General features: G+C 41.4%; 1 protein-coding gene across 2 annotated transcripts in view; it reads right to left on the minus strand.

Annotated features, from left to right (window-relative positions):
- Nucleotides 1-1,652: 1,652 nt before the first annotated feature.
- NELFA (negative elongation factor complex member A) overlaps nt 1,653-14,551 on the minus strand; it is a 73,815-nt gene continuing 60,916 nt past the window's right edge. For both annotated transcript variants that reach the window (XM_084845026.1, XM_084845027.1), the window contains exon 11: nt 1,653-14,240. In XM_084845026.1, coding sequence (XP_084701152.1) covers nt 14,056-14,240 — 185 coding nt within the window. In that variant the 3' untranslated portion in view covers nt 1,653-14,055. The remainder of the gene's footprint in view (nt 14,241-14,551) is intronic.

Genomic DNA, 14,551 nt, shown 5'->3' on the forward strand with positions numbered 1-14,551 from the left:
GATCCTACCTACCCATGCCAGTAGGCCCACCTAGTCACTTCCATGGCTGTAGACTTAACTGGCAGCAATGGCTGGGGCTGAGAAGCACCCACCATTTCCAAAGATGACCCAGAGCAATGCTATGTCAGGTGCCCCGGGGCACTATGGGAAAATTAAAAGGATGGGTAGCTTCCCAACTGCTGCTGCCAGATAAACTAGCAAGTGGGTGAGTCAAATGATAGCACCGATGCCAGCATCTTCAAGCTACATTGGGGAAGAAGGCCCTTCAGGCCACAGACTAAATGCCCCACCCCTTGCACTCTGATGGGTTTTCTTAGTTTTCCTAGTCTTTGCTTGGACAGGTCTTCCCATTCTGTTCCTCCAGTCCTTTTTCAGTTCCATCTCTTAAATTTTGGATCTGCTTCACTTTCAAAATCGTCCCAACTTTTGACATCTTCAAAGTTTTGGCTTCCAAAACCTCAGCTTCAAACTCTTACTTATACAAGACCTAAATCTGTATGTTCTCTGCCTCCAAATCCTTCACCTCCAAGTCCTTTGTGACAGGAACTTTGTATTAGGCGGTCTCCAGCTCTAGAGCAACTAAGCTGCATCCAGCCTCTAAGGCAAACTGATATTCAGTCCATGGGCCAAAAATGAATAAATGTAGCCTTTTTTGATAGCCTATTACCCTAGTAAAGTTAGTAGGCATGATGGCCATCAGTAATCAGTAGCTTTCACTGAAAAAAACTCCTTAATTGTGTGTTTTTAAAAGCTGAAAATACATAATACTTGTTTGGGACTATAAGTTTGAGACCTTTTGCCCAGTTAGGGTCCAAGAGGGCTGAAATTGGCCAGCACAAAATCCATAATGTAGTGAAATAATTTTGGGGAGGATCACTGAAAAGATGCAGAACACACAATGCAAAATTTGTAAGTCAGGCATGGCAAAGTTTTTTTTACATTTCGTTGTTTATTCGTACAGTCGCTTCTGACTCTTCGTGACTTCATGGACCAGCCCATGCCAGAGCTTCCTGTTGGCCATCGCCACCCCCAGCTCCCTCAAGGTCGAGTCCGTCACCTCCAGAATATCATCCATCCATCTTGCCCTTGGTTGGCCCCTCTTCCTTTTGCCTTCCACTTTCCCTAGCATCTCCAGAGTATCCTGTCTTCTCATTATGTGGCCAAAGTACTTCAGTTTTGCCTTGAATATCATTCCCTCAAGTGAGCAGTCTGGCTTTATTTCCTGGAGTATGGACTGGTTTGATCTTGCAGTCCAAGGCACTCTCAGAATTTTCCTCCAGCACCAGAGTTCAAAAGCATCTATCTTCCTTTGCTCAGCCTTCCTTATGCTCCAGCTCCCGCAGCCATAGGTTACTACGGGTACTATCTGCATATCTGAAATTGTTAATGTTTCTTCCAGCAATTTTAACTCCAGCCTCGGCTTCATCAAGCCCAGCATGTCACATGATGTGTTCTGCGTACAGGTTGAATAGGTAGGGTGAAACTATACAACCCTGCCGTACTCCTTTCCCAATCTTAAACCAGTCCGTTGTTCCGTGGTCTGTTCTAACCGTTGCTACTTGGTCATTATACAGACTCCTCAGGAGGCAGACAAGATTATTTGGTATCCCCATACCACCAAGAACTTGCCACAATTTGTTATGATCCACACAGTCAAAGGCTTTAGAATAGTCAATGAAACAGAAATAGATGTTTTTCTGAAACTCCCTGGCTTTCTCCATTATCCAGCAGATATTGGCAATTTGGTCTCTAGTTCTGCCTTTTCTAAACCCAGCTTGTACATCTGGCAATTCTCGTTCCATGAATTGCTGGAGTCAACCTTGCAAGATCTTGAGCATTACCTTACTGGCATGTGAAATAAGTGCCACTGTTTGACAGTTTGAACATTCTTTAGTGTTTCCCTTTTTTGGTATGGGGATATAAGTTGACCTTTTCCAATCTGATGGCCATTCTTGTGTTTTCCAAATTTGCTGGCATATGGCATGCATCACCTTGACAGCATCATCTTGCAAGATTTTAAACAGTTCAGCTGGGATACCGTCATCTCCTGCTGCCTTGTTATTAGCAATGCTTCTTAAGGCCTATTCAACCTCACTCTTCAGGATGGCTGGCTCTAACTCACTGACCACACCATCAAATCTATCCCCGATATTACTATCCTTCCTATACAGATCTTCCATATATTCTTGCCACCTTTTCTTGATCTCTTCTGCTTCTGTTAGGTCCTTGCCATCTTTGTTTTTTATCATACCCATTTTTGCCTGGAATTTATCTCCAATGTTTCTAATTTTCTGGAAGAAGTCTCTTGTCCTTCCTATTCTATTATCTTCTTCCACTTCCGCACATTGCTTGTTTAAAAATAATTCCTTATGTCTTCTGGCTAACCTCTGGAATTTTACATTTAATTGGGCATATCCCCCCCTTTCACTAGCATCACCGATGCAATGAATATGAACTTGAGCACACTCCAGGAGAGAGTGGAGGACAGGAAGGCCTGGCGTGCTATGGTCCATGGGGTCACGAAGAGTTGGACACGACTTAACGACTGAACAACAACAACAACCCCCTTTCACTGTTGCCTTTTGCTTTCCTTCTTTCTTGGGCTGCTTCCAGTGTCTCAGCAGACAGCCATCTTGCCTTCTTGGTTTTCTTTTTCTTTGGGACGTTTTTTGTTGCCGCCTCCTGAACAATGTTGCAACCTTCTGTCCATAGTTCTTCCAGGACCCTATCTACTAAATCTAGTCCCTTAAATCTATTCTTCACCTCCACTACATATTCATTAGGAATATTTGTGAGCTCATATCTAACTGATCTGTGGGTCTTCCCTATTCTCTTTAGTCTGATTCTAAATTGTGCAATAAAAAGTTTGTGATCTGAACTACAGTCAGCTCCAGGACTTGTTTTTACTGACTGTATAGATGTCTGCCACCTTTGGCTACCAAGGATGTAGTCAATCTGATTTCGGTGTCGACCATCTGGTGAAGTCCATGTATAAAGTCATCTTTTAGGTTGTTGGAAGAGAGTGTTTGTTATGCACAGTGAATTGTCTTGACAAAATTCTATCAGCCTATGCCCTCCTTCATTTTGTTCTCCCAGACCATGCTTGCCTGTAATTCCAGGTGTCGTTTGACTACCCACCTTAGCATTCCAATCTCCTGTAATGAAAATAACATCACTTTTTGGCGTATTATCCAGTAGGTGCTGCAAATCCTCATAGAACTGATCTACTTCTGCTTCTTCAGCATCTGTGGTTGGGGCGTATATTTGGATCACTGTGATGTTAAATGGCTTACCCTGAATTCGAATTGAGATCATTCTATTGTTTTTTGGATTGAATCCACGCACTGCTTTAGCCACTTTATTATTAATTATGAAGGCTACTCCATTTCTTCTGTGGTCCTCTTGTCCACAGTAGTAGATCTGGTGGTCATCTGATGTGAAGTGGCCCATTCCAGTCAATTTCAGTTCACTGACACCCAAAATGCCTATGTTTAATCTTGACATCTCCCCAATAACCATATCCAATTTGCCCTGGCTCATAGATCTTACATTCCAGGTTCCTATGGTGTATTGAACTTTAGAACATCAGATTCATCATTCACCACTAGCACCGTCGGCCGCTAGCCATCCTTTCAGCTTTGAGCTAGCTGCATCACCACATCTGGAGCTACTTGAACTTATCCTCTGTTCCTCCTCAGTAGCATTTTGACCATCTTCCAGCCTGGGAGTCCCATCTTCCAATGGTATACCGACATATCTCTGGTTGTACTGATCCATTGAGTTTTCACGGCAAGAATACTGGGGTGGGTTGCCGTTTCCTTCCCCAGGGATCGTATTTAGTCTGACCTCTCTGCCATGACCTTGTCTTCGGTTTCCCTTCATGGTTTAGCGCATGGCGTCATTGAGGTGCTCAAGCTCCAGAACTCATAGAGGCTGAGGTATGGTCTGTCTGTATTTGGGATATTGTACACCAGAAATTTTCCTCATTTAGCCTGTTATCTGACACTGACCGATGGTCATAACTATTGAGGTAACATTTTCCATATACTACCATACCCCTCCCCCACCATTTGTCAACACAGGGCCTTCCAAATACATGGGTCTCAAATGGAGTGGTTGCTACCATTTTGAGGGATACAACCAGATACTATTTTAAATAATCTATGACCCTAGTAATATTATTATTAACCATGATGTTCTCTGGTAATGAATAAATTTTACTGGAAAACAACAACTTTTATTGTGTAAAAAGAAAGCCAGAAATGCATCATAGTCAAATCTGAGCACACGGTGACAAAACAAGTTGACAAACATTAACATATGCTAGGTGGAATAAAAGGGATGAAAATGAAAGAGAACTTGATTCCATGACAATACTTTGCATTATGCAATATGTAAACAGCATACTTGCATTCACAAATCTACAAAAATAGCAAAGTTGAAGTACGTTTTCTCAAATGTTTTAACTAATAAAAGTCACTGTCATTTCCTTCAAGGACAGATTCAAAGTGGTCTCCATCAACTTGGTTGTCACAATGTTGTACATGGCATATTGCTTGTACATCAAACCATTCTTCATACACATACATATGAGCACTGCTTGCACCTGCAAAACATAAGAACTTAAGTAGAAGCATGCTGAATCTAAACTAAAGGCTTATCTTGTTCACACAGTGGCCAACTAAATGCCTGTGGGAAGCCCACACGAGGCCATGTATGCAACAGCATCCTCCCACTTGTACTCCTCAGAGAGTGGCATACAGAGGCTATACAGTGGATGACTCGAAAAGCTGGACCAAAGTCAATTTTGGAACTGTCCTGCAAGTGTAAGAGGTTTCGTGCAGCCCTTTAAAAGGGGATTAGACAAATTCATGGCAGATAAGGCTATTGGTGCCTTCTAATGACGGCTATACATTACCTCCAAGATCAGGGGTAATATGCTTTTGTATTAGTATGAACCTGCACTCGAAAGAAATGATAATAACTTTTATGATGAGTTAAAACATTTGAGAAAACTTTATACTTTGCTGTTTTTGTGGATTTGTGAATGCAGGTGTGGTATTGACATATTGGCGACAGTGATGGTTAGAAGCAGCACAGAGGCTACATGCTGTGCAAATTTACTCTTACATTATATACTTCCTGGGGACATGTGAGAGACCACAAGAACGTATTTACATTAGTTGGCACATATACCAACTTCGCTGTTCAGTGACAATTCTGATAGGATATTTCCAAAGACAATAGGAGTCATTAAAAAGCCTTACAGATGAACCTCGGTTCAAATACTACCAAGTTCACAATTTACTGTCAGTAATGGGTGTATGGTTCTTTCAATTCTTCTTTGTGGTCTCTCTGCAGGTGTAGTCATGCCTGCACAAAGCATCATTTATAACCTCCTGAAGCTTAAGCCTACAAACACTGGTGACAGGGTACAGCCAGTGAGCATAATGTGTCCAAAGGGTTCTGCTTGCCACCACAGCAAAACACCCAGTTGGCACGATCACCACAGCTTAAGCCAACAACAGGACATGGGTTATTTGAGGGTTGTTTCCTCCTCAAACAAGCCATGCCTCCTGGGTTTGGACAACACAATGAGCCATGCCTGGGGGGGTAAATAGGCAAATGGCTCCTGGCATGTGCCGTGGCTTAAACAAGCCAACATGGCTTGTTTAAGCCACAGTGATTGTGCAAACTAGGCCTCTTTATGTCACAGCAAATTTCCTTTAAAAAGTTCAAAGCATGCAATAGAAGACTTCCAACCACAGCCAGCCATAATCACTGTCTCTTCTGCTGAAGAGCATAAGTTACATGCCTGTATTGTGAAAAATGCATAAAACAGGACTGCTGAAATTACCACATGTATGACTCCTTGTGAACAAGCACTGTTAACTTCCAAACCCATTGCTCAGGCCACCTTCACCCCTGTACAATCGATTTATTCCTGTTCAACATGGCAACTGCTATGACCTTGTCAATACCATCACCACCAGTGCTGTCTCCACCTTGGGCCTACCCACTTCTGTGCTTCATTGTGGTTCTCATCACACATTGTGTAGTTTTCCAATCTGCTTACTACTCTACTACATGGCCATCAGAAGTGACCCTGTAACTAGAAACCTCTCGGTTGGTCCCAACCACTTTTCCACAATCCATCTTGAACAAATTTCAAGAGCTACCCTGACTGCTCCAGGAACAATATTGTTTCCCTTCAAGCATCAACCTAAGGTTGTTCATGCTATTCTTGTCCACACTGTTTGCCTCCAGGCTAATAGCATGCTTGATACTTGTTTCCGGGTTGTGGTTGTTGAGACTGAATGCTAGAAAGATGGTGGATACCTATGCTCCCTGGTCCCTTCCTTGTTCCACTCTCCTTCCAAGTTGGGTGACAGAGGGACAGCACACTTCTGAATGGAGTAGATATTCCTACACTTGTCTCCAATGGATCATATTATGACCAACAGGCTCCTTATGCTTATATGGAGCACCAACATTCAGGTGAGTATTAAAAGCATAAATGGTCCTCATGCCCATGTCTCAATCCCACCCATCGGCTACACTCAGTATCATGACATACATAGGCCTATGCCAACTTATCTGCTCTTTTCTCCACCTGATAAGTTCTTCTAGGCCACCAATTGTGCTGTCAGATACAAAAACTGCCACCACATTAGTAGCTTCCATGGCACACCTTGTCTTTATCTTCTAGCCACTTTGATTGCCATTTAGCTTTGAAAGTTCAGTGGCTTGGGCAAAATCTGAAACAAAAGGCTTTGCCTTTGCCAGTGAGGTCACACAACAAGATTATAACACTATCTTCAAAACTAGGAGTACTGTCTCTTTATATGGACTCAAATACACAAATAGGATATTGTAGTTTCTGACTCTTTTCTGGACAGCAGCCAGATTGGTCATAGTTGCTAACTGGAAATCAGGAAATGAATTTTCTCTTACCATATGGAAACAGAACATTTGGGTCCTTGCACTAATGGCAAAACTCAATAAACATCTTCAAGTACAAAGAGGCCAAGTAGAAAGTGGCACTTTTTATGGAATATGGTATCCATTTAGTAAATTTGTTAATCTTTAGAAGAATACACAACAGCCTCCTAAGACATGGAACTCTGTGGCATGATCGATCTATTAGGATAAGTGATAATTTTATCAGATAATCCTGCTTGTACCAGAGATCTTGAGTGATCAGACAGACTAAAGAATTGAAATGTGGTATATTTGGATTTGTTACTTGGAAAAATTCAATTAAAAAAAAAATGTAAAAGCCATGCTGTATCATACCAATGGACTATCTCATCCATCATCTGTTCATACAATGACCAATCCAATGCCTATGGGAAGTCCCAAGGAGGATAGGAGTGCAACAACACCCTCCCGCTTGGGTTCCCCAGAAACTGGTATGCCCAGACACACTGCCTCCAACACTGGTGGTAGCATTACAGCCATCAGGACCAGTGGGCATTTAGAGCCTTCTCTTCCATGAATTTGTCTAATCCCCTTTTAAAGCCATCCAAATTGGTGCCAGTTCCATAGATTAACTATGTGCTGTGTGAAGACGTACTTCCTTTTATCTGTCCTGAATTTCCTACCATTGGCTGATCCTGCGTTCTAGAGAAAAACTTCTCCTAATCCACATTTTCCTCCACTATGCATAAATGTAAGAGCAGCCTTTACTGCTTGGGGGGTTTCCAAAAAAGGGATGCAGTTAGTTATTCCTACGTTGTTTTTCTTTTGGGGCAATTGTTATGAAAATTACCTACAACAAAATGTCAGAAGGATGGGTATAGTGTTTTTGGTTTGGGGTTATTTTTGTATGTGGAAGGGGGTGTTGAAATGGGGGTGGGGATCAAATTCCCCTTACCCCAAGGGTTGTTTTTTTTTTTGCAATTTGCATGAAAATGGCATGTGTCATGGAGGTGGCCTTAGACAAGAAACCTGCAAAATTTCAGAAGGATAGGTGCTGCGACTAGGGAGGTATGAATGAAAAATGGTTTAAGACTTGTTTTCTGCTCTGTCAGCACCAACATCACAGAAAGTGCAATATGACTGGGGTGGATGATTGATGTAGAGCATGCAGTAGAAGAAAGACTCGAACATCTAGTATTTTCTAAGCAAGCACCCAATGCTACACTTTCCCAGGTCCCACGGATCCCACCAAACTTCTTTTAACATTCCTGTTCCTGGGAGAGAGAACTAGCAAAGAGTATTGAACACTGGATCAGGCGTGCCGTGAACTACATCCCCTCCTCCCATCCCTCATCTCACCCTGGTGTTGTCTTTATATACAGCGTTTGGGGAAACATGTATCAATTTTTGGAGACACAAATAAATCCTGAATCTTTAGGAGTGTTACGTTTCAGTCAGCTTCAGAGGAGTCCTGCTTGGATTCAAACATCTCCCAAATTGGCCAAATCTACTTGGTTCAGGATTTGGCCAGATCTTGAGCTCTTCACTATCCCTTTTTGTTCTGAGTATTTTGGTTTCATCAGCAAACCTGTCTGCCTCACTGCTCATTCCTAACTCCAGATCATATATGAACCCGATAGAAATCCTTGGAGGAACCTACTGTTTACATCCCTCTACTGTGAAAACCATCCCATTTACTCCTCCTTCTGTCTCATCCTCAATTATTGTCACCCCTTCCTTCAGCTGTGCTTGTCACCTCTTCTCTACTGGGGGCCTTAGTTCCAGCAACTTCAATGTCTTGCCCCATGGTCATTCCGATCTATGCAATACTACTTCATTTGGTATCTCAACCTTCTAAAACAGTTTGGCTGCAATTAAGTATGATAAAAATAAACATTTTGTATAAGGAATTATGTTTAATCATACCTACCAAATAGTTCTCCTACAGTCAGGCGGGGGGGGGGGAATACTGCTTTCAGAGGGTTGTGGTGGGGCGTGTGTCTTACAATGGCTGGGCTCTAAAGGGCAATAAAACAATCTTTTAAGAACATCAGAAGGTACTATTCCTGGACTGGGAGAGGTTGTAGGAGCCCCTTGCACCCAGTGACCGGCTGAAAACACGTTGCTACTTGAGGCTTGCTTTATCACACACTGGGCAGTATCCAATGGTGTCATTCCAGAAACTCAAATAGCGCTAGCGGCACTCCACTGAATCTGTTGCACAACCAGTTGTACAACCGCTTGCGCACAGTTGCTCAAGCATAATATCCAACCACTTGTGCAACCACGCTTACACAAATGTTACTTTAGTTGGATTCTTCTCTTGTGCATAGTTCAGAACCTAGTTTCCACTAGCATAGTGTCATTTGTGCAGACAATGACACAGTTGAATACTGCCCACTGATTCCCACCTTCATCTATACCCCCACCCAGGATGCCACCTAAAGCAGGTCAGTTTACCCTGCAGCATGGCTCTGCTGGCAAGTATTGGGATGCCATTACAGAGGAGTGCTGACCTTTGGAGGGCATAAGGAGGTCTAGTGCAGGGAAGAAGGAACTGAGACGCCCCATGTGCACATGCAAGACCATGCATGGCAGTTGATCGTAGCCAACTGCAGGAATTCAGCCAGAGCAGCAGTAAAACCATTGCAACAAGGGTACAAAGGGGACTGCAGAGGAAAGGTAAAGGGAGCAAGCCATGTCTGAACTAGGATAGGGTGTCTGGTCAGATTTGCCTATTTATCTGTATCCCAGACTGCAGCCCATAAGACTCAATGGATAGCCCTGCACTTTCATCAGCGTAGCCTCATTCTAGGTTGTTTTTCTGTGCAATGGTAGCATATTCAGGCGCCTCAGAAAATTGCAGAAAAGTCCTTTCATAAACTCCCATCTATACATCTTAAGTGTTGTTACAAATGTCTATGGCAGCCACTTCACTACTTTAGAATTTCCATAAGGAGACGATTCCTTTTGAACGTTCACTGAATAGCATCTCTGCAAAGCAGGATCTTTCTGCCTGTGAACTATAGATTTCACCAACTATCCAGGCACCATGTGGTTCTGAGAGCTGACAATGTTCAAGTAGTAATGTTTACCATTCACTAAATTTACTCAGCAGAGCAAGTTGAACAAAAGAACCACCAGATAATTAACATGATTAACTCATGCAAACCCTGATGAAATGTTAAGGGTGACTACACTTTGATAAAACATGATGCTATTGGAAGAAGGGAGATTTTCTTTAGAAAAATCTGAATTTTATTATACATACTGTATTATGCCGAAAATATGTACTCAAGGACATGAGGTTTTGAATTTACATTTGTACAAAAACGAAATAGATAGAAAACATGGATTGCCTATACTAGATTGCAACATTTTACAAAACAACATTGCTTGTTAAAAAGGTACCAGATTCCCAGAGGCCTCTGGCTTAAAACATTTCTCTGGTCTTTTCCATCAGATCTCTCTATGACAACACAATTCAAGCTATGGTATCAAAGTACTTTTGATAAGTTTGTCAAGTGTCACCAACATGATTCATGGGGGAAAGTAGTAAGGTTGCCAAATACTATAGTGAGGGTACTCACTTCCAACAACCCATTCACCAATATGACAGAAGTAAAGCTGCATTTTTTTTTCAAATTTCAGTTAACTTCTAGGATTAGGTTTGTGTTAAAGCTTGGTCAGTGTTCTTGAATGGTCGATATTATCAACTGTTGATAACTGGAATTAGAATTTGAAAAGAAATTCCTTCTTGAAAAGTAATTAAGAGTTTTGTTACAGCCATTTTAATCTGGCCTCTTCCATCAGATTCAGACCCAGCTGAATAGTGGAAAAATGCCTTTGGGTGGAGAACAGCAACATGAGAAGACTTGTTTCTTTCCTTTCCTATGGTGCTCATGTCTATATGCTTGTCCGGCTGACATGGTCTGCATGTCACCTTAATTAGATCACACATATCAGTTTGTATTTGTATGCTGTACATCTTCTCCCCCTTTGGTAATACTTCATTCTCTCCCTATCAAGTGTCCTATGCTACTTTCAAAACACAGGTAAAACTTTCTCTCATCTTAAGATATGGGAAAGGTAATACATGTAAAAATCATGTTACTGGGCTACACCTCTGAAGATATGCTCACCTGTATTTCAATATATAATAATCATTTACTGGCATCTTGCTACCAAAAAATGAACTTTACAATTTTGGATAATTGTGTCCTGCTAGGTTACCACAGATGTACGTTTCATATAGATCTCTTTACAGAGCAGCATATCAGTACTTCAGTTTGTGGGCATACTACATGTAGTTTCTGTTCTAGCTCTCTTCCTCTTACTTTTAATGTCAGACACCCAAGTAAGCAACTTATGTTGACTAGTTAAAGGGGCTAATCAGCAGAAAAGAGAATACAAACCTTTCTGATAGCCAAGATGTCCAATACTGGCTAGCTTGTGCATATAAGCGTTCCATCATGTTGAAACTAACATGTGCTTTGCTCTATTATCTGCAAGCATGTCTGCATGCATATGTAAACTCATCTTTCCTAATGGGCACATGCGTGCATGCACACACACGTTAAGTTCCTCTTGCCATACATAAGCTGTTCAGACACAAATGCCTTCACTAAATTCAATCAGATTTACTTTGCAAAATATTCACACAAGCATTCACATGCTTACTTTCTCTCCTCCTTTCTGCAACTGTCTGATCGCACTTCCCATATATAAGGGTAGTGGCATGCAAATCTTGATCCACTGATTTATATCATTTTAATCTTCTCAACTATTTTAAGGAAAACTATAACCTGCAACTTCATATTTTAAACAAGGTTTCCAGATAAAGATTTGCCATTAGGTTTAATGTTTTGCTCTGGGTCAGAACTGGCCAACAAAACAGCTAAACATGTTTTAAAAATAATTTTAACCAATTTAAAACAATGACATCTCTAGTGATAATTGCTAAACATTTAAAAATCATGTCTACTAAACATATGGCCTTCCTATCATAAGTGAAATTTGGATGCTAGAAAACTAGAGTAGAGTCTGCACCTCACACACAATTTTTCACATTTCCAATTTCAAAAATATAGAAAGCATTGCCTTCTTAAAAGATCCTGTACGAAACACTAGCCAGTCTGATGTTTTGGTTTCTTCTGTGATCTCATAAAACCTATTTGGTAAAAACAAACAGATGATGAAAACAAAATAACACCATCCTGCTTTAATTACTACTTCATGGTCTAACTTTAGCTCCGTATATTAAGTGTTAAATGGACGTGTGATCTTACAAGGAACCCATTCTGAAACTTTTGCTACTCTTTCCTAATACTTGTTTGGCTAGTGATAAAAGTTTTGAAACAGAAGTTACAATCAGGGAATAGAAAAGTTATAACACTCTCTTGTTGATACTCCAACCCCACCCTCAGGCAGCCAAGTTCAGGCGAAGTAACATCAAATCAAAGTCTACTATATTCCAGAAGAGGTATGATATTCTCTGTTTAACAAATGGAGACATACAGGTTGGTTACATCAGAATAAAAAGTAAAACACGACCTTTTCTGTCTTCCTTGTTTAAAATTCTCTAAGGGGATTCCCAGATCAGGCACAGTTTGATAATCAGAAAATGCCAAAATAAGCAAGAAGTGATTTAGCGCCCATGTGTATCTTCTTAAGAGTTAATATTTCATTTCTCCTTTGCTACCATTTTAAGCCTGAGCAAGCACAAACCTTTCTTGTAACCCAGACTGCTAGTGATCTCTGTGCTTGTCCTCCACTTCAGATTAATTTTTAAGTATCCTACTGTCTCTTATGCACCTTCCAGAAATAATAGAAGGGCGATTCATTCTATTATTCTTGTTCATAAACTATTAAACTCTCAAATGTTAAGCTCCCAATGCCTTATAACTGAAGTTTCCTGGAGCATAGCAATTAGGAAATTGCTCTAAAGGCAGAGCCCCTTCAACTTCCCCCATGGAAAAGAGAAGTGTTTGCAATATTGTTGCTGGTAGAAGGGCTTTTAGGTCTCATGAAGCTGCAGGTAAGGTCAGTCCTGGCCATATTTTGCACCCCTGGGATGGCAAACTATATCTGTGGATAGGCATATGCTGAAGTCTGCCATTCCTTGATAATCCTCAGGCTCAATTAACCCTGGAAAACGTAGGGATGACCAATCCAATTGCCATTTTGACCCGTATTTAACGCATTCCAACAAGGACACAGGAATGACATTCCAACAAATATCCCATTATTACATCCACAGATATTATTCCAAAGGCCAGTCTTCAGTAGATGCAAAATGTACTAGTTGGATATGTAAAGTCTGGTTCCAACATGAGACAACACACTTCAAGAAGCATAAAACAGCTTGGGACTGGCCAGTTTAGCAGCACAGCACTCCCAAGTCAATCATACACTTTGACACTGAAGATGTTTGTAACTTTGGTGTTATCCAGACAGAAAGCTTAAACTTTTGGCTTCAGGACTACTTTATATATATTTGTGTATACCTGTATAAATGTAACCCATTTAAATGACAAATGTATGTATGATATGGTACACAGACCAGCGTACTGGGATGGGCCATGGTTCCCTGCCAGCTGGTGGGAGCACGTTTGCCACTGTGCAGTCTTATGAAGCGCATCCTTAATTGCTTCATGGAAAAGACAGGGAACACCCTTCATGCTGACACAATGAATGGTGAAACCACTACAGTGGGGACACATGACATATACCCCCTGCAGGCAGCTACAGAAAAAAAGAATCTGCACATAAAGGAGTACCCATTCTTTAACACAGAATCTAAAGAGTCGACCAAGTACCACTGATGGACAATCTGTCCCGCTAGAAGGCTCTCTCAAGGCATTGGAACATAAACACTTCTCCTAAAGGTAGATGTGTTATTGCTCTGATCATTCAGCCTTCCTAAATCACTGCACGCCCCCCGCCCCCCAATCCTTTAATAAAACAAGCACTGTCATTTTGTCCTGTCCTGCTACTTCAGCTGATCACAGCTATTATGCTGGGTGATTACAATGAGGCCTACACAGGAATGTTGTTCTGCCTAGTCGACACACAATGTACAAGCTGGCTTATTCTATGATCCGTTTGGTCTACACTTTTTTGTTACTGAATTGTTTAAGAAACATTTGTTATTGGTTTGTATTTCTTTAGTCTGGTCCACTGGCCAGTAGCGTAGTTCATTTCAAAGACTGTGTCAACTAGCATGGTGGTGCTTCCAGTGCCATCCGCCTTTGGCAGCACTTCTGTATGCTCGCTCAGTTTGATCTGGATTATGTCGCCCTGTTCTTGACAAGGGTTTTCTGTGGAGGCAAAAGGTATACATTTCAAGGTCAGATGTGTCAGACAGCTTAGCAAACCTAGAGAAACAGTTTAGAACGGAAGCTATGCAGAAAACTACATCCTCACTGTTATGCACCATCAGTGTCTGCTCACATTTATTTCCCATCCTATGGGAATCAGATTTGGAGGGGGCCTTGTAGCGCCCACCCCCCTTGTAGTCCAACTCTGTGCTTAATACAGAAAATCTAGTGCTAGAACTTCCCCAATGCTCCTGTTAACTTAAGCCCATTAGATAAGGTCCTACCATCTGTGGAAGTACAGTACAATTTTT

This window comes from Heloderma suspectum, chromosome 3, assembly GCF_057233095.1.
Source record: "Heloderma suspectum isolate Gila_16-S chromosome 3, 16-S_ref, whole genome shotgun sequence".
Lineage (NCBI taxonomy): Eukaryota > Metazoa > Chordata > Lepidosauria > Squamata > Helodermatidae > Heloderma > Heloderma suspectum.